The following is a 27,865-nucleotide window of genomic DNA, read 5'->3' on the forward strand; positions in this document are numbered from 1 at the left end:
AACATTTTCTTCCCACACTCCAGCCATTCCCTGGACTCTTAATGGGTCTCAAAGTCTGCAGCCTCAGTATAGCTTAGGGTGAGAACTGTTAGGGGAAATAGAAGCAACCTGGCACAGAATTGATCCCTGCTAAGTCACTTCAGTTGTGTCCGACTCTGTGTGACCCCATAGACAGAAGCCCACCAGGCTCCCCCATCCCTGGGATTCTTCAGGCAAGAACACTGGAGTGGGTTGCCATTTCCTTCTCCAATGTGTGAAAGTGAAAAGTGAAAGGGAAGTCGCTCAGTCGTGTCCGACCCTTAGCGACCCCATGGACTACAGCCTACCAGGCTCCTCCATCCATGGGATTTTCTAGGCAATGGTACTGGAGTGGCTTGCCATTGCCTTCTCCGGAATTGATCCCTACACTCAGCTAAAAGCCTTCCCCTTGAAAATAAGAGCAAGAACACTTAAAAGTCTTCAGAAAAATTTGGTAGTATATTAAGACATACTAAAATTAAATTTCAAGGTAGATAAAGCATATTATCAGTTATAGGTATTATCATGTGAGGAAATGACATTTGATCTGTAATCTCAGTAAAATCAAATAGCCAAGACATATAAAAAGTAAAAACATACTCAGGCTGCTGCTGCTGCTCAGTCACTTCAGTCGTGTCCGACTCTGTGTGACCCCATAGACGGAAGCCCACCAGGCTCCCCAATCCCTGGGATTCTCCAGGCAAGAACACTGGAGTGGGTTGCCATTTCCTTCTCCAATGTGTGAAAGTGAAGTCGCTCGGTCGTGTCCGACCCTTAGCAACCCCATGGACTGTAGCCTACCAGGCTCCTCCGTCCATGGGATTTTCTAGGCAAGAGTACCGGAGTGGCTTGCCATTGCCTTCTCCGAACATACTCAAGACAAACCACAAATCGTTAGAGAAGGAAAAAATTTTTTACCACTTGCATTTGGGACAGATACCAGCAACTGAGATAGATGCAAGTTATTAAAGAGTTAAATTTGAAAAACCAGAGGAAAAACTGGAGAAATCATGTAACTGAATATCCAGTTTATTGGAGATAAAGAACTTTCCAAGCTTAGAATTAATAGAAAAATCACTTTGGGTACATAAATATTTTAAGTTTCTGTATTTTAAAACAACATTCAAAAATTGAAAGATGGCATAATACTTGCATCCAAATATTTATTTTCCAAAGAGCTCATGTGATGTACTTTTGATAAAAGAAAACAGCAAAAATGCTAGAAGAAAAGACCTGAACAACTCACTAAGAGGATGTGTTGGGGAGTTCTGTCACAGTTAAAAGAAGAGCTGACTAAAATAGACATGAAGCTTGAACAACTCAAGAGATGACTGGTTTAAAAAGGGGAGGGTGGTCAGCCATGCTTTTAAAAGGCATGGCATGGGGAGAGGTGATTCAAACCTAGTTCTCAAACGACCTGGGCATGTTATTAAATATGCCTGGTTAAAAGAAAGAGAAAAAGAAAATTTTGTCACATTGTGATCAAAGCAATGAATATAATAAGTGGGTTTTTATTTTTGCTTCCAAATTAGATTTTTTTTTGTCAGATTAATATCCAGTGCTGGATATTGTACAGTAAAAATGAAAGTATCGTGCTTTTTACATTGTGAGTCAGTGTAAATCAGTACAGGTCTTTAAGAAACTCCATTTTTGTTTCTCATTGATAACTGGATGAATCAAACCCCTAAATTTGATACAAAAATAAATTAATAAACTTCAAGCTCTGTGAGATAACCCTAAAAGCCTAAGCCTTGTAAAGTAGTTCTTTCAGACACAGATATTGAATTTAAACACACGCAGACTACACGATTGTATTATTTGTATATTAACACATCTTTAAAGAAGGTGTGACTTGAGTAACTAACAGCTTTCCATGTTCTAAAGATGTAGTAAATAAAGCCACGATAGACAGTAGACTAACAAGTAACGAAGCACGATAGACAATATACAGAGTTGGGGCCTTTTGTCCCATGAAAATTTAATATATGATAATGAATGACAAAAGTGGCATTTAAAGCCATCAGGCAGAATGAGCTGTTCTTTCATTCATGTATTTTATTTATTCAGAAAATGTTTATCGAAGGCCAAGGACTGTCGCAGATGCCAGGGATCCATCAGCAAACCAAGTAGACTACAGTTGCCATTATCATGGGGTTTAAGCTGGAGTTGCAGAATCTGAGAAGAAATAGGTTGAAGATGATTCCCTGCTGAGGAGAAAAGACTAGAGCGGGAAAGGTGATAGTGTTCACGAGATTCCGCTTGGGTTTGTGGGGACAGGATAACCCTCTTTCCTACTGTATAAAGAACTGCCACAAGGCAAGCGACCAAACAGAAAACTGGATGAATTTTTTGTTTTGATAGCTATTCTGCATTCATAAAAAAGGATATAGAGGTCTTTAGTACATCTCTGAGACCTTTTGAGTAGTGAAAATGCAAAATCAAAAGTGAGATAACACAGTCCTGAGATTGATAGGAAGTTTAATACCAGTTTTTATTTTAATGTCAGTTTTTTGTGAGTTTAGGAGAAATGGCTGCTTGCCTGTGCTGTTGTAGCTATAACTGCTGCTACTGCTGCTAAGTCATTTCAGTCGTGTCCGACTCTGTGTGACCCCATAGACGGCAGCCCACCAGGCTCCCCCGTCCCTGGGACTCTCCAGGCAAGAACACTAGAGTGGGTTGCCATTTCCTTCTCCAATGTGTGAAAGTGAAGTCGCTCAGTCGTGCCCGACCCCCAGCAACCCCACGGACTGCAGCCCACCAGGCTCCTCCATCCATGGGATTTTCCAGGCAATAGTACTGGAGTGGCTTGCAGCTATAACTGCATAGTGGTAATTTGTTTGAAGGACAGTTGAAAGTAGCTCTTCAAGTGAGAAAGGTACCCATACTACACTCCAGCAGTTCTCCTTCATGTCTCCCACCAGGAACTCATGAATGTGCACTCAAGAAGGTCTGGTAGTGCACCATGGCTTATAATGATGAAAATTTGAGAACTACCTAGTTGTGCTTTAGTTGAATGTCGTGTCCATAGTGTGGAGCCCTGTAGGGCTACGCAAATCTTCAGAGCATATTGTTGAAACTAAGAGGAAAATTACAGGCAATATGTGTACACACCAGTGGTAATAATTGCCACTGAACTTCACAGCTCTCATCACTGAGAAAGCTGTTTAAGTTTCAGAGAAGTTTTTAGCTTCAGCCTTATCTGTAATATTCTTATTATTTTTTTCTAGAGATGGTATTGTTGTAGCCACACATTCCAGGAAACAAGCTCACTCAGAAGGACAATGCAGATAGTGGAGTTCAGTTTATTACACCGGCGGGCCTAAGAGCCAAGGACCCCGACCAGTTTTTGTGAAAACCTTATATACCCTAAGTGTACGTGCTCAAACCCACCTCCCTGACTTCTCTGAAACAAGTCTGAACAAAGGAAAAGGAAGATACAATCAAAGTTAACCCGTGATTCGTATGCCTTAAACCCATGATTCATGTGCCTTAAGCCTAGGTAGTTCAGTTCAGTCGCTCAGTCGTGTCCGACTCTTTGCGACCCCATGAATCACAGCACTCCAGGCCTTCCTGTCCATCACCAACTCCCGGAGCTCACCCAAACTCACGTCCATCTAGTCAGTGATGCCATCCAGCCATCTCATTCTCTGTCGTCCAGTGGACAATTATCAATAGACCTGTGGTCATACCCCAATAAGCATAATAGAATTTATGATTCTATTCGGTTACACAGATAATTAGGGTATTCTTTGAGGCAATGGAGACTTTAGGTACGAGCCCTGGGGCTCTTCCATCCAGGGGTCTGGTTTTTCCAGTTGGTATGTCGTTTTCACAGATACTGGGCATATAGCTCAAAGTCCACAGCCTGGCCCAAGATGGAGTCCTGCTTTTGAGATGGAGACTGTTCTGTCTGTTTCCTCCTTCAGTATGTTTATTTTTACGTGTATACATAAAAATGACCAAAACAATTCTCCCCATTAACCTCAGCTCAAGTGGCATTTCCCCTCTCCCAACGCATATTGTGTGTTTTATCAGTTAGCACATATCTGGCCCTTGGCAAGTGCTCCTATACACAAGGTTGTTTTTCTGAATGCCCTCACTTACCTACTAAATTTAAATTGCAGGTTCTTTTGACAGCCTCAGACTGGTCTTTTTATTTTAAATATAATGTCAAAAGAGAAGGCCTTCCTTCATAGAAGTTTGTTATCATCATCATGAATCTTGTATTCTTTGGATAGTGTTTTTGTGTTTTTTATATTTGTGAATAAGATCCGTAGTAAATCAAAGTTTTATTTCTAAATTCACTTAAATTTTAAGTTATTTATTAGAGACAAAACATATTTTAAACAGTCCTGGGAATTATAAATATCATTGTATTTTTCTTTGTAGGTCGATTGTATGCAATGCAAACTGGAATGAAGATTGATAGTAAAACTCCTGAATGTCGTAAATTTCTATCAAGGCTAATGGATCAGTTAGAAGCTGTAAGTTGAACACTGAACATTTTTATGATTAGTGTTTATAATGCCATTTTATTTCATTTGTGTGTGTGTTATTGTAGCTCTGACTGTTGGTGGCAGTCAGCAGTGTCCTTATTATAGCTGAGGAAAAATTGGTTTTTTTTTACATTTACATTACAGTGCTTAGGGAGTTGTAAGTAAAAGTCAGTTTCAGTGTCTTTGCTTATACATTATTTCTTGTTCTAGGTTATTGTAGATGATGTTTGAATCATTCTTTCATAAGTAACGCATCATTTCTAACCTTCCTTCGTGCACTCACATGGATGGTTGATTTAAAAATTCTTAAATAGCTCTTATAATAGTGAAATGGGGGACCTCCCTGGCAGTCAAGTGGTTAAGACTCTGCTCTTCTACTGCATGAGGGGTGGGTTTGATCCCTGGTGGGGGAACTGAGATCCCACATGCCACAAGGCACATCAAAAAAAAAGAAAAGAAATGGGCTACTTATTTAGTGAAAAAGACGACGAGGCAAGTTTCCTGTTGTCTCTTCCTCCCACTCATAGTCCTGTGACAGGATCCTCTTAATGGTCCAGGCATTCTCTTCTGCTAGCAGAAAAGTGGTAGGTGACTAATGAATCATCTTGAACTATGATGTAACATCACAGATTGTGAAGAAGCACCAATCCAGGGAAAACTGAATGGATTTGATTGGGTATCAATATATCAGGAAGGCAATGCTAAACCATAATAACCTCACTTAGTAATAGGGGCTCCACCCTGTGCCTGCCAGTTTCTTTTTTAACAGTGTTTCAGGGTCTACTCATTACTTCATCTCCTCCCTGGGTTGGGAAGATCCCCTGGAGGAGGACATGGCAACCCATTCCAGTATTCTTGCCTGGAGAGTCCCTTGGACAGGGGAGCCTGGTGGCCTACAATCCATGGGGTCACAAAGAGTCGGACACGACTGAGTAACTAACAAGAGAATTAGAAACCTAAATATTTATTTGACCAGTTGCATTATTTTGTTTAGAGAAACAAAACTTAAACATTAAAAATCAAAACACTTATACCAATCAGTCCAGAACCTTTTATAATGTTGAAAGTTATTCAGATCAAAGTCTTAGTTGTATGAAGCAGCCATGGATAAGAGTGTTCTCTCTAACCTTGTATGGGTGTCTGACCTTCTGAGCCAGAACCCTGTCATCTTCTGCTATTATCCACCCAAGGTAGGCCTCCTGGCACCACTGATGACCACTCAGCTGCCCTTGGAACCTGTCTGGGCTTCTGCTTCTAACTCTGCTCCTGTGAATGCAGGAAAAGTTTGAGTACTCTTTTGGAGAGTGAGGTTAGGAGGTGGACGAAAGAATGTGTCTGACAGGTAGCAATACTTTGTAAAATACCATCTCTTACAGACATTACTATAGAATAAACCTCTATTAATTTTACAGCTTAACAATAATAGGTGAAGTAACAATAGCTTATGGATAAGACAAAACTTAAATGGTTATCTATAATACACAAAGTGTAAAATCACATTTATAAAGGGACTTACCAGGAATTTTTTATTATCTGCATTGAATAACAGGAAAGTTTATTCCATGGTGAGAACGTATCTGCTTGTGTTATAATATTTATATTTATAGTTGGTATACTTCAGGTACATTATGTTTTACTACCAGATATTTTATGTTGAGGATGAGATTAAATGGCATACTCCCACTAAATTTTTCTAGAAATAAATTGCCTCTCCAATTAAATTATTTCACAGTGTGGATACAGTAAACCAGTGTTATATGTGAGACTATTTTTTCTGTTTTTGTTCGGGGTAAGGATGCCCAGATGTCCTTAAATTCCAGTATTCAGTCTTTTCTGGGCCTTAATTATGAGAATATTTACTTTGCTAATTTTATGAAGAATTCTGTGGCTTTTTCTAAATTTAATTCTTTATAATGTTCTTTACAATAGTGTGATACTCAGATTTAATATTCTGGAAGGTCATTTTATTCCACTATGACAGTCTCAGTAAAATATAGGAATTTAATTTGTTGTTTTTAAAATACTTTTCCTGTGTGTAGAGAAGGAATGTACTGACTGGAAACTTACATGGGTGTAAATTGTGTTGATTTGAGGTATATATTTGGCTAAATTTTACAGTGTGCTCTGAGAGATACATTTTAGGATATAACGATCCTTCTCATTGTATTTTTCTATATTTGATAGGAGATATTGAAATAGGAGTAAATTAAAAATTTAAATTATATGGCTAGGAAAGAATTTCTTAACTCCATTTTTCTTAGTACATTTGAAATATTTGATGCTTTACATAGATAGTTGGGCATGTTATCTTTTTTTTGCTCTTTATTATTTTGATATTTTGGCTTCCCAAGTGGCTCAGTGGTAAAGAATTCACCTGCCAATGCAGGAGACACAGGAGATGTGGGTTTGATCCCTCTGTCAGGAAGATGCCCTGGAAGAGGAAATAGCAACCCACTCCAGTATTCTTGCCTGGAGAATCCCACAAATAGAGGAGCCTGGTGGGCTGTAGTCCATCAGATGGCAAAGAGACAAACGCAACTGAGCATGCTCGCACATGTCTTGATATTTAGAACTAAATTATACTTTCAGGTTATCATGAGTATCTTCAAATTTTTGTAAACATTGGATTTGATTATTAGGATTTTTTGTACTTGGTATACGCTTCTCTGAGTCCAGAATCATAAGTTCTATATCTCATTTCATTTTAGCTTAAGAAACAGTTGGGTGATAATGAAGCTATTACTCAAGAAATAGTTGGTTCTGCACATTTGGAGAATTATGCTTTGAAAATGTTTTTGTATGCAGATAATGAAGATCGTGCTGGGAGATTTCACAAGTAAGTAAAGAAAAATCAAATAAAAATGACAAGTTTTATTACTGTATAACCGGAATTTATCTAGTTTTTTCCTTAATAAGTTTCAGGCTTCCTGATTAATGATTTAGGTGGGTTTTTTTTTTTTTTTTAATCTTAGAATAAGTCTGGGTTACAAGAGTAATCCTGGGTTTTCAGATAACATGGCTGAAAGACAAGTAGCCAGAGCAGATTCATTTTCTTAGTAAATACACTCTAACTAGCCATTCTTTAGCAGTTAATAAAATCTGAGTTACTATTAGCCAAAACATCCTGGTTTTTAAAAATTTCCAACCCCACCAATTCAAATGATTTGTCATTATATTAAAACTTAAATACAAAGAAATACACGTAGCATAATATTGATTCAGATTGTATTGTCACTACATTTTCTAAAATTAAAAGCGTATTGTGAAAACCTTATTGTACCATATTCACCTGTAATACGTGTTGTCACTTCCTCCTAATACAGATTACAGAAGGAGCTCCATTGTGTTCCTAAAATCTGATTTTATTGAAAACGTGAACTTCAGAGTGCTTTTTAAAGCATTGGAAGTTTTTTCTTGTAGCTACAAGACTAATTCTGCATCTTACATTTTTCATTTAAATTAGATGAACTCTCTTTTCTCTTCCAGAAACATGATCAAGTCCTTCTATACTGCAAGTCTTTTAATAGATGTCATAACAGTGTTTGGAGAACTCACTGATGAAGTGAGTGTATATTCTTTATTGCCTTATTAGCTGGAGATCAGTATTGGTTGCTTTTTATTAGTTTTGTTATTGCACTGTTTATTTAGGGCACTTGTCCATCAGAAATGTAGTAAAAGCAAAATGTATAATTTTAAATTGTCTACTAGCTATATTTTAAAAAGCTAAAAACAAAAGGTGAAATTATTTTTTAACAGTAAATTTTCTTTTTTTATAGTAGGTTCTTCAAATCCAGCATGTATTTAACACTTTAGTGAGTGCATGGCTACTATATTGGTCTCTGAACCCCAGGTTCATAGTTTTATTTTATTGAGTTTTTAAATATTAATGATCCTTGATGCTGTTAAATTTATTTATTGTTATTTGATAAACATTACTGGAGGCAGAAACTTTTTAGGAATGTTTTCTTTTTTCCTATTTTGTTTCTTGCCATAAATACTATTGTTAGAGATTTGTTTCTATTGTAAAATGCATATACAACTTGATATTTTATGAGGTACTTCCTATCCATTTTATCAGTTTGTTTCTCAAAACCACTCTGAAATAAGTTGAGCACATATTCATTTGATGTATGAGCAAACTGAGGCTAAGTGATGAACTTACTGCCATTAGTTCAGTGTTGTTTTCACTGTAGTGGGCTTTACCATTCACTTGGAAAAATTGTTTTCTGAGAGGAGAGAGATTAATTTAGAAAGAGAAAGAAGAAAAGGGAGTTACAAATGAGGCTGATAGAGGAATGTCTTATTAGAGATTTGAAATCTCTGGAGAGATTGCTTTTTATGAAAAATGATTTTTTTCAAAATGGTTAGCTGTTCAGAGCAAAGTTCCAAACAAAACAATCTATGAGATAGTTTACATTTTCATAAAACAATATATCAAAACTGTGCAAAATATTCTTTGTTTGTATGTAAAATGAAGTGAAGCTCTAGGGTTGATCATAAGCTAAGTTTTTGAGTTGGCAGAAATGTGCAGTACAGTTCAAAACTGCTGAATGAGGGACACCTTTTACTGAGTGTGACTGTCTCTTTTATTTCTAAACATCAAGCATCCCTGGCCCTTGCCTACAGAGCATTCCTCCAGCAGTCAGAGGACTGGAAACCACCAGCAGATGTTTCCAAACACCCTCTAGGATATGGGGCAATGCCCATCGTGGGCTACTTCTGTCAGATTTTCTTGAAATAGAGAAGTACTGAATATAAGAGAAAACTGAGACTTGAAGGGTGAAAATCAGAGATGCTTCTCTCTTACTTACATGTTAAAAGTTCTGTAAATCCACTGTTTGGCTCCATTTCTGCTCCTGTCTCCTGTTACTATTTATCGAGATTTTTTTTTCCTGTTTTACTAGTATGAGTTGCTGTTGTTATTTAGTTGCTCAGTCACATTCGAATCTTTTGTGACCCCATGGACTGTACCACCAGGTTCCTCTGTCCATGGGATTTTTTTGGAGAGTACCAGGTGGGTGAAGAAGAAAAAGAGTCCTGATTAGAAAAGGAAGTCATAAGCCAGATTAGACAGATGATAAAAAGACTGGCATCTTCAGTTCAGTTCATTCGCTCAGTCGTATCCGACTCTTTGCGACCCCATGAATCACAGCACGCCAGGCCTCCCTGTTCATCACCAACTCCCGGAGTTGACTCAAACTCATGTCCATCGAGTCGGTGATGCCATCCAGCCATCTAATTCTCTGTCGTCCCCTTCTCCCTCTGCCACCAATCCTTCCCAGCATCAGAGTCTTTTCCAGTGAGTCAACTCGTCGCATGAGGTGGCCAAAGTATTGGAGTTTCAGCTTTAGCATCAGTCCTTCCAATGAACACCCAGGATTGATCTCCCTTAGAGTGGACTGGTTGGATCTCCTTGCAGTCCAAGGGACTCTCAAGAGTCTTCTCCAGCACCATAGTTCAAAAGCATCAATTCTTCGGCGATCAGCTTTCTTCAGTCCAACTCTCACATCCATACATGACCACTGGAAAAACCATAGCCTGGACTAGACGGACCTTGGTTGGCAAAGTAATGTCTCTGCTTTTTAATATACTATCTAGGTTGGTCATAACCTTCCTTCCAAGGAATAAGCGTCTTTTAATTTCATGGCTGCAATCAGCATCCGCAGGGATTTTGGAGCTCAAAAAAATAAAATCTGACACTGTTTCCACTGTTTCCCCATCTATTTCCCATGAAGTGATGGGACCAGATGCCATGATCTTCGTTTTCTGAATGTTGAGCTTCAAGCTAACCTTTTCACTCTCCTCTTTCACTTTCATCAAGAGGCTTTCAAGTTTCTCTTCACTTTTTGCCATAAGGGTGGTGTCATCTGCATATCTGAGGTTATTGATATTTCTCCCGGCAATCTTGATTCCTTGTGCTTCTTCCAGCCCAGCGTTCCTCATGATGTACTCTGCATATAAGTTAAATAAGCGTGGTGACAATATACAGCCTTGACGTACTCCCTTTCCTATTTGGAACCAGTCTGTTGTTCCATGTACAGTTCTGACTGTTGCTTCCTGACCTGCATACAGGTTTCTCAAGAGGCAGATCAGGTGGTCTGGTATTCCCATCTCTTTCAGAATTTTCCACAGTTTATTGTGATCCACACAGTCAAAGGCTTTGGCATAGTCAATGAAGCAGAAATGGATGTTTTTCTGGAACTCTCTTGCTTTCTCCATGATCCAGTGGATGTTGGCAATTTGATCTCTGGTGCCTCTGCCTTTTCTAAAACCTGCTTGAACATCTGGAAGTTCATGGTTCACATAATGCTGAAGCCTGGCTTGGAGGATTTTGAGCATTACTTTACTAGCATGTGAGATGAGTACAGTTGTGCAGTAGTCTGAGCATTCTTTGGCATTGCCTTTCTTTGGGACTTGAATGAAAACTGACCTTTTCCAGTCCTGTGGCCACTGCTGAGTTTTCAAAATTTGCTGGCATATTGAGTGCAGCACTTTCAAAGCATCATCTTTCAGGATTTGAAATAGCTCAACTGGAATTCCATCACCTCTACTAGCCTTGTTTGTAGTGATGCTTCCTAAGGCCCACTTGACTTCACTTTCCAGGATGTCTGGCTCTAGGTGAATGATCACACCATCGTGATTATCTGGGTCATGAAGATCTTTTTGTACAGTTCTGTGTATTCTTGCCACCTCTTTTTGATATCTTCTACTTCTGTTAGGTCCCTACCATTTCTGTCCTTTATTGAGCCCATCTTTGCATGAAATGCTCCCTTCATATCTCTAACTTGATTGAAGAGATCTATAGTCTTTCCCATTCTATTATTTTCCTCTGTTTCTTTGCACTGATCACTGAGGAAGCCTTTCTTATCTCTCCTTGCTGTTCTTTGGAACTCTGCATTCAAATGGGCATATCTTTCCTTTCCTCTTTGCTTTTCGCTTCTCTTCTTTCACAGCTATTTGTAAGGCCTCCTCAGACAGCCATTTTGCTTTTTTGCATTTATTTTGGGAGGGGGATAGTCTTGATCCCCGTCTCCTGTGCAGTGTCACGAACCTCTGTCCAGAGTTCATCAGGCACTCTATCTGTCAGATCTAGTCCCTTAAATCTATTTCTCACTTCCACTGTATAATCATCTTCAGTAAGGGGACTTTTTTGAATAAAGAGCTTTACTTTGAGCAAAAGAACCAGTTAATGATTACTGTAGAACTTCATGCAAAGTGGGTTGTCTTTGACCTGAGGAATAATAATATGTTTAAACTTAGATTTAAAATTTGAAGTGCAGGTATACCAACCAAAAATAAATTGCCACAAGACTCTTGGAAGTCAAAAGACAAGAAATATGCAAAATAGAGGTGAAAATTCAAGTTAGGAGAGTAGACAAACTCAGGTTAAGAAAATAGTTTTGGAAGAGAATATGGTTAGATAAACATCCTGATAAACACCTGCATATAAAACGCTAGAGGAAGAAGTGAAAAAAGAAACACAATTAGAGAAGAGGGTGGAAATGTCAGATGTCAGAAGAGAACGTCATAATGAGGCAAAGTAGCAGATCGGTTTGCCATATCCTTCTGAGTCTCTGTTCCTTCTGAGAGGTGTTGCCTACTTCTTACTTGGAAGAACTGCTTTTGCCCACATATCTGAGAAGCATGCACACAGTTCCATGAAGTTATAACTGCCAACAGTGGGGAACCCAGACAATAGGTTAAGTGACAGATATAGGAAAAAGAAAATGTTCACAGATCTTAAGTGAGTAATGGAGATTTTTTTGTTTTTGTTTCAATTAACAGACATATAAATATCTCTACTTAGCATGTAATTCATCTGTATTTCAAAAGAAAAAAGAATCTAAGTTTACATTTAGGTAATAGAGCCAGACATCCTGAAATGTGAGGTCAAGTGGGCCTTAGAAAGCTCACTACAAACAAAGCTAGTGAAGGTGATGGTATTCACTAGAGCTCAATTCCAGTTGAGCTCTTTCAAGTCCTAAAAGATGATGCTGTGAAAGTGCTGTACTCAATATGCCAGCAAATTTTGAAAACTCAGCAGTGGCCACAGGACTGGAAAAGGTCAGTTTTCATTCCAGTCCCAAAGAATGCTCAAAATACTGCACAATTGCACTCATTTCACACGCTAGCAAGGTAGTGCTCAAAATCCTCCATGCCAGGCTTCAACAGTATACGAACCGTGAAATTCCAGATGTTCAGGCTGGATTTAGAAAAGGCAGAGGACGAGAGATCAAATTGCCAGCATCCATTGGATCATCAAAAAAGCAAGGAAGTTCCAGAAAAACATCTTCTGCTTTATTGACGGTGCCAAAGCCTTTGACTGTGTGGATCACAACAAACTGGAAAATTTTTCAAGAGAAGGGAATACCAGACCACCTTACCTGCCTCCTTAGAAATCTGTATGCAGGTCAAGAAGCAACAGTTAGAACCAGACATGGAACAATGGACTGGTTCCAAATTGGGAAAGGAGTACGTCAAGGCTGTATATTGTCACTCTGCTTATTTAACTTATATGCAGAGTACATCATGAGAAATGCCGGGCTGGATGAAGCATAAGCTGGAATCAAGATTGCTGGGAGAAATATCAATAACCTCAGATACGCAGATGACGCCACCCTATGACAGAAAGTGAAGAAGAGCTAAAGAGCCTCTTGATGAAAGTGAAAGAGGAGAATGAAGAAGTTGGCTTAAAACTCAACATTTAGAAAACTAGGATCATGGCATCTGTTCCCATCACTTCACACCAAATAGATGGGGAAACAATGGAAACAGTAACAGACTTTTTTTTGGAGGGGGCTCCAAAATCATTGCAGATGGTGACTGCAGCCGTGAAATTAAAAGACTCTTGCTCCTTGGAAGAAAAGTTAAGACCAACCTAGACAGCATATTAAAAAGCAGAGACATTACTTTGCCAACAAAGGTCCATCTAGTCAAAGCTATGATTTTTCCAGTAGTCATGTCCGGGTGTGAGAGTTGGACTCTAAAGACAGCTGTGCACTGAAGATCTGATGCTTTTGAACTGTGATTTTGGAGAAGACTCTTGAGGGTGTATTGGACTGCAAGGAGATCACCGAGTCCATCCTAAAGGAAATCAGTCTTGAATATTTTTTGGAAGGACTGATATTGAAGCTGAAACTCCAGTACTTTGGCCACCTGATGTGAAGAACTGACTTACTTGAAAAGACCCAGATGCTGGGAATGATTGAAGGCCAAAGGAGAAGGGGACAAAACAGGATGAGATGGTTGGATCACATCACCGACTCAATGGACATGAATTTGAACAAGTTCTAGGAGTTGGTGCTGGACAGGGAAGCCTGGTGTACTGCAGTCCAAGGGGTCACAAAGAGTCAGACACGACTGAGCGACTGAACTGAAGAACCCTTAACAAGGAACAGCTTCCTTTGTTATTTTAACATAGTAGCTAAAGCCAGGGCTACCTAATAGGACAAATGATAGGACTTCAAGAGGAGTTGGGGGAGATTTGTTTAGATACTGAGGATACTAAAGAATGTATGTAGTATAAGAATGTAGGGGACATTTTCCCAAAGTGTTTATACTATTTTCTTTCCCTTCCTCACCATCTAACCTACTACATAATTTTTTTGCCTTGCATACGCACTAAAGTAGGAAATCAACATCTGTTTTGGTGGTTAAAGGATCAATAAATCAGGAGAGGTCTGAAATAGTATGGAGAAAATTAGGCATTATAGAGCCGGCATGGAAAGGAAGTCCCTGAAGTTATTTTATTGGGCTGAGATTTATTCTTTGGGTCTTCATGTAAATCCTGCATTTTAAATTAGAAAAGGAATGTACACACAATTAATGTGAAATTATAAGTAGGTAGTTTTCACTGCCTTACATATGTTTGTTACAGCATGCAAAATTTGTATATCCAGTGAAAGTTGCATATATCAAAAATTATTATTTCTTTGGCATACAGTACTGACACTTCTCATATCCATTATTACACAGCGGTCTTATCCTTACATGAGTAGTGAATGGGTTTTTGGCCATGATTGAAGGTTGACGAGTTGACTCACTGGAAAAGACTCTGATGCTGGGAAAGGTTGAGGGCGGGAGGAGAAGGGGACGACGGAGAATGAGATGGCTGGATGCCATCACCGACTCTGTGGACATGAGTTTGAGTGTACTCCGGGAGTTGGTGATGGACAGGGAGGCCTGGCGTGCTGTGATTCATGGGGTCGCGGAGAGTCGGACACGACTGAGCGACTGAACTGAACTGAACTGAACTGAAGGTTGACCAAATAAAGGCAACTGACAAGGAAAGTAAAATACTAGCAAGATTGTCCATGCGTCAATAACATAATCCCCCAGCCAACCAGTTTGATCACCCTAGTTTCAAATTCTATTTTCTCTTATTTTTAATGTTGTTTTCTTACATCATTTTCCATTTCTAGAAATGGTATCTCCAACATTATCACTGAAGTATAGCTTTTTCAAAACAATGATTTCAAGTGTTACAATTTTAAACAGTGCTCCACTTGAGCAGCTGCTACCAAAACAGATACATAAGGTAGTCTTGGCATTAACTCTCTATTGTAGGTTCTCGTTGCTGTCTGAGGAAATCTAAGGCTTGTGTTTATTAACTCATGAAATAAGCACTCGATGCCCAAATAAGATGCAAACTATTGGAACATTTCTTATTTCACAATAACTATTAATCCCATGAGATGTTTTAAAAACTGGGTAGAACTGGTTATAACGGTTGTAACTCGTTCCCTTTTTTCAACTTTCACTTCAGTTTATTCTGTACTTTAAAAACACTAGCAGAGACAAAGACAGGAAACAGAAAGGTGGGAAAAGAATGAGTTTAAGGATTTCAGGTAGGCAGATTTTTATATATATATATATATTCCTGTAGGTAGATTTCAGGACTTGCTATATCTTATTTGTTCATTTATAAAGGAAATGTAGTGGTTATTAACTGCATGGTAGCCCATTGTTTTTTGATAAAACTGAAAGTCTTCAAAAAGATTTGTTTCTCTTCTCAAAGAATGCTAGTGAGAAACATTAAAGCCTATAATAACAAAAAATAGGGAAGAGAAAGTCATGATTATCTTATAATTTTTATTTGTATATTTTAAAATAATCTTTTAATTTTTTCATCTTTATAATCAAGATAATGATTTAATCAGCATTAAATTTTTAATGCTATCTTTAATCATTTTAATTATATTTTCTAAAGTTTAAAAAATAGTATTTTTTTTTCCTACTAGCTCTGAAAATTTTTAAAAGAACAGAAAGATAGTTGTCAGAGCTAAGCCTTACTGAACTCAAAACCAAGAGGTCATTTTACCTCTCTGGAATCGGTTTTTCCTCTGTAAATAAAATGGGAAGCAAGATCTCTGAGGTCCTTTGCAGCTATCCAAATCTATGATTATATGTGCCAAGCATGCAAGAAGAGATGGGAGAGGGCAAATAAAAACAAAGATGAGAAAGGAAACAAAAAAGGAAAGGAGAGAAGCAAATATAGTTTTTGATTAAAAGCTCCAAAAGAAGGGATGAGAAGTTACCCATATAAGTTGTATAAATGATAATGAAAAGTAGAGCCACCAGAAATGATGACAGCAAAGAACTAATCTCTAGTAATAAAAAAGAAACATGACATGGCATTGTGGGGATTATCAGTGTAGGAGGTAATAGGGTGAACATCTGGGGCCATCTGTATGGCATTTGTACATAAAGATGTGAAGTCTCCTAATTAAATGTATTTAACATTTCATCCTTTTTTTAAAGGTCAGTCGTTCACAAGCTGTGTTGCTACAGATGACCTAATGAATTTTCCTATTTTAGACTTTTTCCGTGCTCTCTTCCCTCATTGTTTTGGTGAAGAACCTAACAGAGACTTCTCCTTTCCTGGTATTGCAAGTCCAGGCTCCTTCTTGGTACTTCTTACTAGTCCCTTTTTATGTTTGTCAGGCCAATCTGCTTACCGCCATCTCCGCTTTCACCATTGTAAACTGGGTTTTTTTTAGCCTGCTTTGTCCTGATTTTGCCTTCTCTACAAGTCTTAACTATATTATTCTAGCCCTTATGTGCATTTTTCCATTCTCTCAAAATTTCCATGATTGAAATTAACTATATGATTGTTAAACTATAAATGCATTAATTTAAGGTTTATATATTTTATTTTGGAATAAATTATACTGCACATCCTCAAAGGAGGGACTTTGTCTCATTCTACTCTTACATCTTCTTTGGCAGTAACTATAAATTTGCACATTGGTTAAAATCTCAGAGTGAAAACAGTAGCTATTTAGTAGCTGTTATAGCTGTTTCAAAAGTTGCTATAGTTTTCGTTTTCATTTTTCTATCTATAGATGAAGATAAAGTTCAGACTTGTTTACACAGAACTTGTTTCATAATTCTTATAAAATGCAATAGATATAATTTTTCTTGGTCTATTTTCTGACTTTTTTTCCTTTTGATTTCATGTCAATATTCATAGTTGCCCAAAATTTTAAAAGTCTACATTTTCTTTCGTCTTTAGCTTTAAAAAAAAAAAAAAACTTCATCTGTTGCTATTCTGTTTCTGAACTCTTTCATCTGTTTGGTAGACTGGGGTTCAATTACAGGGTCGGGAAGATCCCCTGGAGAAGAGATAGGCTACCCACTTGAGTATTGTTGGGCTTCCCTGTGGCTCAGCTAATAAAGAATCCACTTGCAATGTGGGAGACCTGGGTTCAATCCCTGGGTTGGGAAGATCCCCTGGAGAAGGGAAAGGCTACCCACTCCAGTATTCTGGCCTGGAGAATTCCACGGACTATATAGTCCATGGGGTCCCAAAGAATCAGACATAACTGAGCAACTTTCATTTAACTCTTTTAACTGTGCTTTATGTAATTCCATCCCAGAATTTGATTAAATTTACAGTCATGTAAACTTTTACCATTCCTATAGCTGTCTTGGAATCAGTGTCCCAGTTTTAGGTATAGAGTCACCAGAATATATGTTAAATGTTTTACTTTTCTGTTTTGAAGCAAACAATGTTCAAACCATAAATAGGTTATATTCCTACTTTAACATCTTGTGTTAACTACTTATGGCCAGTGTTGATAGACTTCCTTTTATTGTATTTTAGGTTTATTTCACTTCTAGCAATGTTTGAGGAGCAGGTACCATTTTGCCTTTATCTGTTGAGTTTCTGCTAATTTGAGGGAATCAAATGGTATGTTTTCCTGCCCTCATGGGATTTGTGTTCCAATTTGGAAAGAGAAGCAGAGTAACTAATCGTAATAATGTATGGTGTAGTAAGGGCAGAATACAGTGAAGGGATATACTCCTGCCATTTGTCTGGCGCTGTACTTAAACACTGTTTTCACTTTCACAACCCTGAGTTCCAGTGAGAAACAGACTCAGAAAAATAAGTTCCTTATGCCCGGATGCTATGCCACAGTGCAGTGTTCACAAACTCTCTGTGATAAAGGTCCAGCCTCTTTTTTTTTCCCTCTTAATAGCCATTCTGTTGCAGACTTGTTGTTTTGTAAAATACAAGTAATGATTATCTAGAAAAATAACACTTTAAGAAGACATATAAAATGCAAGCCAGATCTGTTTTGTCTGCTAAAGCTCTCAATTTCTGTACTATCTTGTCACAAAACTGGTAAACAGTTTGCAAGCCAGCTCTGGTTCTCAGACCATATTTTGATTGGCACTAATCTACATTCCTCTATTGGAGCTCCTAGAGAATCCTGTTTATATCTCAATCTGGAACCTACTTAAAAAACAGAGCTGCAACATAACTGGAACAATCATGTATATGAATAACTGGCTTCAAAGGAGATGGTCTGTTTAAGGTATTCATTTGCACTGGAAAGTTTGAAATTAAGTAAAATCTTATTGCTAGCTTGGAAAACCATGATAGATCAGGAGAAATGTATCTCCTTACAAAATCATGAGTTTTTCTTTTTTTGTTTTTATTGGCTGTGTTGGGTCTTCATTGCTGCATGCAGGCTTTCTCTTCCTGGGGAGAGGTATGGTTACTCTTCATTGCCATGCTGGGCTTCTCATGGCAGAGCCTTCGTGTCTTGTTGCATAGCATGGGCTCTAGGTGCTTGCGCTCAGTAGTTGTGGTACATAGGCTTAGTTGACCTATGGCATATAGATCCTCATATGACAGATCTTTGTGGCATATGACATACTTTATTTTGGGGGGCTCCAAAATCACTGCAGATGGTGACTACAGCCATGAAATTAAAAGACACAACTCCTTGGAAGAAAAGTTATGACCAACCTAGACAGCATATTAAAAAGCAGAGACGTTCCTTTGCCAACAAAGGTCAGTCTAGTCAAAACTGTGGTTCTTCCAGCAGTCATGTATGGATGTGAGAGTTGAACTCTAAAGAAAGCTGAGTGCCGAAGAACTGATGTTTTTGAACGGTGGTGTTGGAGAAGACTCTTGAGAGTCCCTTGGACTGCAAGGAGATCCAACCAGTCCATCCTAAAGGAGATCAGTCCTGAGTGTTCATTAGAAGGACTGATGCTGAAGCTGAATCTCCAATACTTTGGTTACCTAATGCGAAGAACTGACTCATTTGAAAAAACCCTGATGCTGGCATTAATTGAAGGCAGGAGGAGAAGGGGACGACAGAGGATGAGATGGTTGGATTGGCATAACCGATTCAGTGGACATGAGTTTGAGTAAACTCCTGGAGTTGGTGATGGACAGAGAAGCCTGGAATGCTGCAGTCCACGGGGTCGCAAAGAGTTGGACATGACTGAGCGACTGAAATGACACTGAACTAATATGTATCTTCCCAGGCCAAGGATCAAACCTGTGTCCCCTGCATTGGCAGGCAGATTCTTAATCACTGGATCGCCAGGGAAGTCCCCAAATCATGTGTTTTGTACATATACCGTACCTTAAGTTTTCATGCTCTCACTATACACTGAAAGTCTCATTCTTAGTAATTATAATAATAAATAGATCTATGAGGGTAGTATTGTCTCTCTTACTAAGGTAGAATTTTCTCTTTTATTCACCTCTGCATAATAATCGCCAAGAACAGTGGCTTAGTGAATGGAGTAGTTTTGCATACAGTGTTAGTATAATGTGGTTAAGAGTACTGCAGGCATTGAGTTCAAAATTCCATATGCTACTTTGTAACTGTGTGATTTTGGGTAATTTATTTGAGTTATGTAAACTTGTTCCCACATCTGTTCAGTTCAGTTCAGTCGCTCAGTCGTGTCCAATTCTCCGTGACCCCATGAATCACAGCACGCCAGGCCTCCCTGTCATCACCAACTCCCGGAGTTCACCCAAACTCATGTCCACAGAGTCGGTGATGCCATCCAGCCATCTCATCCTCGGTCGTCCCCTTCTCCTCCTGCCCCCAACCCTTCCCAGCATCAGAGTCTTTTCCAGTGAGTCAACTCATCGCATGAGGTGGCCAAAGTATTGCAGTTTCAGCTTTAGCATCAGTCCTTCCAATGAACACCCAGAATCGATCTCCCTTAGAATGGACTGGTTGGATCTCCTTGCGGTACAAGGGACTCTCAAGAGTCTTCTCCAACACCACAGTTCAAAAGCATCAATTCTTCGGCGATCAGCTTTCTTCACAGTCCAACTCTCACATCCATACATGACCACAGGAAAAACCACAGCCTTGACTAGACGGACCTTTGTTGGCAAAGTAATGTCTCTGCTTTTTAATATATTATCAAGGTTGGTCATAACTTTCCTTCCAAGGAGTAAGCGTCTTTTAATTTCATGGCTGCAGTCAGCATCTGCAGTGATTTTGGAGCCCAAAAAAATAAAGTCTGACACTGTTTCCACTGTTTTTCCATCTATTTCCCATGAAGTGATGGGACCAGAAGAAAAGTATAATGCCTGCTTCATAAAGGTGTCCTGGATTTTAAATGAGAAAATTCATGTAAAGCCTTTAACAAAAGTACCTAGCATATAGTAAATGCTCAACAAACATTAGTTTTTGCTTTTCTTAGTTAGTGGATAATGTTCTAGTGTCCTGTATTTAGGAAGGATATCCTTATCTACTCAGTCTTATATATTAAGGTATATTTATTCAGAAATAAGCATTTTGTATTACTACTTTATATTTGGATGTCCAACTTATACAGTGGGAGTTCCAAAACAGACTAGAAAGAAAGTTTTGAGGAAATAATGGCCATAGACTTTCTAAACTGGGTGAAAAAACAGTTACAGATCCAAGAAGCTCAGTGAATCTCTGCTAAAATAAGCACAAAGAAACCATACCCGAGAGCATCTTGGTCCAACCTGTAAAGATCAGTGATGGAAGAAAGAAATCTTGAAGGAGCAGTCTTGGGAAATAACGCATTACACGCATGGTAACAGTGCTCTGAAAGATGGTTGATTTCTCTTTTTTTTTAAGCATTCTGGAGAAAAGATAATGAAATTGGCATATTTAAGGTACTAAATATTCTTTGGCCACCTGATGCAAAGAGCTAATTCATTGGAAAAGACCTTGATGCTGGGAAAGATTGAAGGCGGGAGGAGAAGGGGATGACAGAGGATGAGGTGGTTGGATGGTATCACCGACTCAATGGACACGAGTTTGAGTAAGCTCCAGGAGTTGGTAATGGACAGGGAAGCCTGGCGTGCTGCAATCCATGGGGTCGCAAAGAAGCGGACATGACTGACTGAACTGAACTGAAAGTACTGAAAGAAAAAGCAAATGAGCAAAAAACCCTGACAACTCAGAATTCTATGTAGAGCAAAGCAAATAATGAAGGTAATACCTTCAAATAATGAAGGTAAAATAAAAGGCATTTTTAAATCAATTAATTCATGACTAGAAGTTCTGCAATAAAGAAGTAAAGAATAGCAGAAAGGCAGCTTTTCAGGATGAAAGAAAATGATTCTAGATGACAACTTGAATTTATAGGAAGGAATAAAGTATAATGATATGGTGTATAATATTGATACATTTAAAACTATATTTTTTCTTCATTTCTTTAAATAAATATGTGCCTGTTTAAGTAAAAATTATTGTAACTATACATACATATATTTGGTAAACCCAAAAGAGAGCAGAGAAAGGGAATAGAAACAGGAATAGATAGGACTAATATAAAACAGATGGCAAATTTTAAACCTACATACAGCTGTATGAGTACATAACTATAAATGTAAATGAAATAACACTCCAAATTAAAAGTAGAGATTTATAAAAGAGCAAGCCTTAACTTTATACTATTTATAAGAGACATCCTTATTTTGAAAATGAAACGATGAAAAAATAATCAATGTAAATATACTAAGTTAGAAAGATTGGAAGTGGTCATATTATATTAGATAAGGTAAATTTTAAGGTGTTTTACCAGAGGTAAAATGGGACATTTTGTTCATCAGTTGTTACAGTTCATTAAGAAGATACCAGATATAAATGTCTGTATATCTAGTAAGACTTTAAAACTTTATGGGGAAAAAAAAGTGATAGAAGTAAAGAAAATGTATAAAAAATCCTAATTATAGTTGGAGATTTTAACATCCTCCTCTCAGTCATTGGTGGATAAATAGTTTAAAAACAGATTAAAATGAATCAAGCCTGGCCACATCTCAAATATTGACTAGAATGTGCAAACAAGAGCTTTCATACATTGCTTGGTGAAAACGTTAGATGTAATAACCACTTTGGGAAAAGATTTGGCTGATTTTTATAAAGTTAAACATCCACCTACCTTTTATCCAGCCATTCCTCGGTGTTTATCCAAGAGAAATGAAAACATGTCCAGAAAAGACTTGTTCAAGAGTGCTCATAGGAACTTTATTCAAAATAGCCCAAAGCTGGAAACAACCCAAATGTCCACCAACAGAGGAACTGATAAATAAATTGTGCTGTTAATTAAGGCATAAAAAGGTGCTACTGATACACCCTAAAAATGCTTCAATATTGTAGACATTATCCTGAGCAAAAAAAACAGAAGAATACAAACTATGTTTACCTTCATATAAAGTATTACAATAGATAATTTTATTCTAGTGAAGAAAATTAGCATTTTGATGTGTGGCAAGGGGAAGTTGAAATTTGATCTGGAAAGATATATAAGAACTTTCTAGAAAAGTAGAAATGTTGTATTTTGATAAGAATACATTTTACACTTATGAATCTTTTTGTCAAAACTCATCAAACTATATACACTAAGATTTGTACATAGCAAGGTATATCAGTTTTACCACACCAAAAAAATGCTAAATATTGACCTATTATTAGTAGGTTTGTTTTTTCTTGATGGTATTTGGTTGGCAATTCTAAAACTGCTTACTCTGTATTCGAGAATTGTGCAATTGAGTAAATATATTGAGGGAGCCAGGTTTCTTACTTCTGGGAAAGGAAGGTACATTAGGGAATAGAAGACTAGATTGTGTTAATAGTGTTGGATTCTAATTGGCGATGTCCATATTAACTCGTGCTTTTAAATATATTATACAAATAAGGCAAACTAGATATATGTATATAAATAGTTAATATATATAAATATGTGTATAGACAATAAATGCATATATTTATGTACATGCAGTGTATATACATAGATGTGTATATACATAGATGTGTATACACATGCGCATAAAACATAATACCCATATCTCTGTACTGAAAGGACCTAGAAGCAATGATGCATCAATAACAGTGAGCACCTGCAGTGCCTGAGTTTGGGTTCTAAATACCCTTCAGGTCTCACAAGACTGAATATTGGACTGGGACAGGGAAAGTCCTAGATGAAGCTGGGCCTTCTTATTGTGCCAGAAAATAAAGAAGTGGTTCACATAATCACAAGCACATGTCAGAAAGATCCAGAAGCCAACTTGAAAGTGTTCCTACTGTCTGTATCAGGGACAATTTGACTATCAAAATATGGTATTAATAGGTAACCCATTGAAAAGTAAGAATCATGGCTCCCTACTGAAGTATACAATGAAATAAATAATGGAAGGATAGAGAGAGCTTCTTACAGTAGAGTTCTGACTAATAAGTAGAGAAGTAGAGAAATAACAGTAAAGTTAGAAATCATTCATGGGGTTTAAAACTAGTGGGTAGAAAATTTGGTGAAGAGCGGGATGTTTACATTAGTATCTAAATATCTCCCTTCAAATTATTTATTGTTTCAAAGGAAAAATATTAAGCTAGGAATGGAGAAACCTGTCTGATACCACCTTAACCAAGTCATCAAACCTAATACAACCAGTAATGGGACCAACTAATACTATGTGCCTCCTAATGAGTTGAAGTAAGAAAGACAAACATCTCACAATCTGAACCTAATCATAAGGAAACATCAGACAAATCCAAACTGAAATGTCAGTGTCCAGAAACACTAATAACAAAGGCTGTCTGGATTAAAGGCTGAAAAGACCTGACAACTAAATAATGTTTGCTTTTTAAGTTATTATAAATAGACCCAAGGGAGGAACTACCAAGGATATCATTGGGCCGTTTATAGAATTTATTGGGACTGTGGATCAAACAGTACTCTTGTGTAAGTATTAAATTTCCTGATTTTAATAACCGTTGTCTATGAGATTGTCCTTCATCTTCGAAAATGCTTAATGAAAGGGTAAGAGGGCAGAGTGACTTAAATTAGTACTGATAAAAATGCAGTTAACATTTTTCATACTAAGAAGTCAGGCATATGTAAGTAGATTGATAAAATGTAAACAGTTGGGTGATCTGAGTGAAAGATATTCTGTACTAGTCTGAAAAACTTTTCTCCTAGCTTAATGAAATTATATAAAATAAATTACTTCCTAAAACATATATATCTGTATATATAGAGAGAGAGGTGTTTTTTTTTCCCCTTCAAAAAAAGATAATATTAGCTTCTTTTCTTGCCCTGGTGGACTAGGTTTTATATGGTTAATGCTCATACCTTCTTTGGATGAAAGTAAAAAGTGAAAATGAAAGTCATGTCAGATTATTTGTGACCCCATGGACCGTACAGTCCTTGGAAGTCTCCAGGGCAGAAAGAATACTGGTGTGGGTAGGCTTTCCCTTCCCCAGGGGATCTTCCCAACCCAGGGATCTATCTAACCCAGGTCTCCCTCATTGCGGGCAGATTCCTCTGTCTCTGGGGATTCTCCAGGCAAAAATACTGGAGTGGGTTGCCATGCCCTCCTCCAGGGAACCTTCCCAACCCAGGGATTGAATCCAGCTCTCCCTCATTGCGGGCAGATTCTTTATTAGCTGAGCCACCAGGGAAGCCCAAGAATACTGGAGTGGGTAGCATATCCCTTCTCCAGGGGATATTCTTGACCCAGGAATTGAACTGGGATCTCCTGTAGTGCAGGCGGATTCTTTACCAGCAGAGCTACCAGGAAAGCCGACTTTGGATATCTTTTGGCTAATTGGAGTGTCCATTTCAAATATAATAAAAATAGAGTAAATTTAAATGTGTATTTTAGTTAAGATTTTTTGCTACAGTTTTACTCTCGTTTTGTTTTTTTCTTTTAATTCTAGTTGCTTTGAAAAATATAGAGGCATAAAATTTTGAATAAATCAACATGAAATATGTGTAATAGGTGATTATAAACATCAATATTTGAATCATTGTGATAGTAAACTTGTTAAATATGTACTTTTAAAGTGATTTTTATTGTGCTATGTCCAGTGTTCATGGGAGTTATCAGTTCAGTTCAGTCGCTCAGTCATGTCCGACTCTCCACGACTCCATGAATCACAGCACGCCAGGCCTCCCTGTCCATCACCAACTCCCAGAGTTCACTCAAACTCATGTCCACAGAGTCGGTGATGCCATCCAGCCATCTCATTCTCTGTTGTCCCCATCTCATCCCACCCCCAATCCTTCCTAGCATCAGACTTTTCCAGTGAGTCAACTCGTCGCATGAGGTGGCCAAAGTATTGGAGTTTCATATATAGCCCTTATTTTTTGTGTATAATATACTTGGGAGATCATGGCATCCGGTCCCATCACTTCATGGCAGATAGATGGGGAAACTGGAAAACAGTGGCTGACTTTATTTTTTGGGGCTCCAAAATCTCTGCAGATGGTGACTGCAGCCATGAAATTAAAAGACACTTACTCCTTGGAAGGAAAGTTATGACTGATCTAGACAGCATATTAAAAAGCAGAGACATTAGTTTGCCAACAAAGATCTGTCTAGTCAAGGCTATGGTTTTTCCATTAGTCATGTATGGATATGAGAGTTGGGCTATAAAGTAAGCTGAACGCTGAAGAATTGATGCTTTTGAGCTGTGGTGTTGGATAAGACTCTTGAGAGTCCCTTCAACTGCAAGGAGATCCAACCAGTCCATCCTAAAGGAGGTCAGTCCTGAGTGTTCGTTGGCAGGACTGATGTTGAAGCTGAAACTCCAATACTTTGCCACCTCACGTGAAGAGCTGACCCATTTGAAAAAACCCTGATGCTGGCAAAGATTGAAGGCAGGAGGAGAAGGGGATGACAGAGGATAAGATGGTTAGATGGCATCACCAACTCAATGGACGTGAGTTTGGGTACACTCTGAGAGCTGGTTACGGACAGGGAAACCTGACATGCTGCGGTCCATGGGGTCGCAAAGAGTTGGACATGACTGAGCGACTGAACTGACTGATACTTGGGAGAATTGTGGGCCTAAGGGTCCAAATGTATTATCTGTGATGTTGTCACCAATTTAGAGATTTTTACTTTCCTTCATATCGCTAACTACTTTGAAATGTTATGAAAACCGTGACTTATCTTCCATCTATACGTGTATTGCCTTTTTTGCATATAACTTAGGGAGTTTCAAGGATACCCTTCACCCTATCCCCTGACTTTTCCTTGGAAGCCCAAGTCAAACTGTGCACTGAAGTTTAATGTTCACATGTATTCATTAGCAAAATGCCATTCTAGGACAACCAGCTTCAGAATCATTTGTGGTACTTGATTTAAAGAAAAACATGGATTCCAGAATCTGCTCTCCATTCATTCATTCACCAAATATTTGTTAATCTCTACTATATTCCAGACACCATTCTAGGCACTCGTAATATCAGTTCAGATCAGTTCAGTCGCTCAGTCGTGTCTGACTCTTCGCGACCCCATGAATCACAGCACGCCAGGCCTCCCTGTCCATCACCAACTCCCGGAGTTCACTCAAATTCATGTCCACAGAGTCGGTGATGCCATCCAGCCATCTCATTCTCCATCGTCCCCTTCTCCTCCCGCCCCCAAACTTTCCCAGCATCAGAGTCTTTTCCAGTGAGTCAACTCGTCGCATGAGGTGGCCAAAGTATTGCAGTTTCAGCTTTAGCATCAGTCCCTCCAATGAACACCCAGGATCAATCTCCCTTAGAATGGACTGGTTGGATCTCCTTGCTGTACAAGGGACTCTCAAGAGTCTTCTCCAGCACCACAGTTCAAAAGCATCGATTCTTCGGCGATCAGCTTTCTTCACAGTCCAACTCTCACATCCATACACGACCACGGGAAAAACCATAGCCTTGACTAGATGGACCTCGTAATATAGCAATGGATTAAATCCCTGACATCATAGGAATCACATTTCTCTGGTAAGGATAGACAGTAAGCAAATAAAATGTATAGTGTGTCAGATGATAAACATCATGGGAGGTCTCTCATGGTGGGGATAGGAAGTTCAATTTAAATAAGGTATTTGGGAAAGGTCTCACTAAGAAGACAACATGGAAAAGAAGCCCTGAAGAAGATAATGAAGCAAATCATACAGATGTTCCAGAAAGAGACAAGAAAAAGTGTCAAGATTTGGGAAGAGCAGAGTTACCCATTAAAGTTCAAGACATGACAAGAAAGACAGCGTAGCTGAATTGAGAGTGAGAGGAATGGGGGGTGGGGCGGGGAGTTCAAACATAATTGATTGAATTTGACTGCTGTGTTTAAAGTATTATTACATTATAATGGACAAGGGTGGAAATAGGGAGACCTATCAGTATATTATTAATAAAGTGAGGGCAGTGGTGGCTCAGACCAGAATTTGCAATTGAAAACATTATGAGTAGTGGTTAGACTTGAGATATATTTTGAATGTAGAGCTGACAGAATTTAAAAGATTCATTGGTAGAATATGAGAAATAGGGGGCTTAAAAACAACTTCAAAGTTTTGGGCCTGAACAACAACGAGGCATTTATTGACTTGTGGAGGAACAAATTTGGTAGAGGAAGATCTAAAATCAGTTTTGACTTGGGTGTTTTGAGCTATCAGATATACAAGTGAAGTGCTGAGCTGAATTATACATCCTGACGTTCAAAAGAGAGGTCTGAGCAGAGGATATGAATTTGAGAGTTGTTGCATGGTATTTAAAGCCATTAAACAGGAAGAGATAGTCAAGGTCAAAGTTTTGAAAAATTGTCCAAGAACTGAATGCTGTGGCACTCC

The 27,865-nt window shown here is 38.3% G+C and overlaps 1 protein-coding gene across 4 annotated transcripts in view; it reads left to right on the top strand.

The window, feature by feature from the left end:
• VTA1 (vesicle trafficking 1) overlaps window positions 1–27,865 on the top strand; it is a 71,181-nt gene that overhangs the window by 16,517 nt on the left and 26,799 nt on the right. For all 4 annotated transcript variants that reach the window (XM_055433572.2, XM_088840789.1, XM_055433571.2 and 1 more), the window contains 3 exons: window positions 4,408–4,502; window positions 7,223–7,350; window positions 8,001–8,076. In XM_055433572.2, the coding sequence (XP_055289547.2) occupies window positions 4,408–4,502; window positions 7,223–7,350; window positions 8,001–8,076 (299 nt within the window). The remainder of the gene's footprint in view (window positions 1–4,407; window positions 4,503–7,222; window positions 7,351–8,000; window positions 8,077–27,865) is intronic.

The sequence above is a fragment of the Moschus berezovskii genome, chromosome 10 (assembly GCF_049115385.1).
Source record: "Moschus berezovskii isolate FMDL1 chromosome 10, NW_MosBer_1.0, whole genome shotgun sequence".
NCBI lineage: Eukaryota > Metazoa > Chordata > Mammalia > Artiodactyla > Moschidae > Moschus > Moschus berezovskii.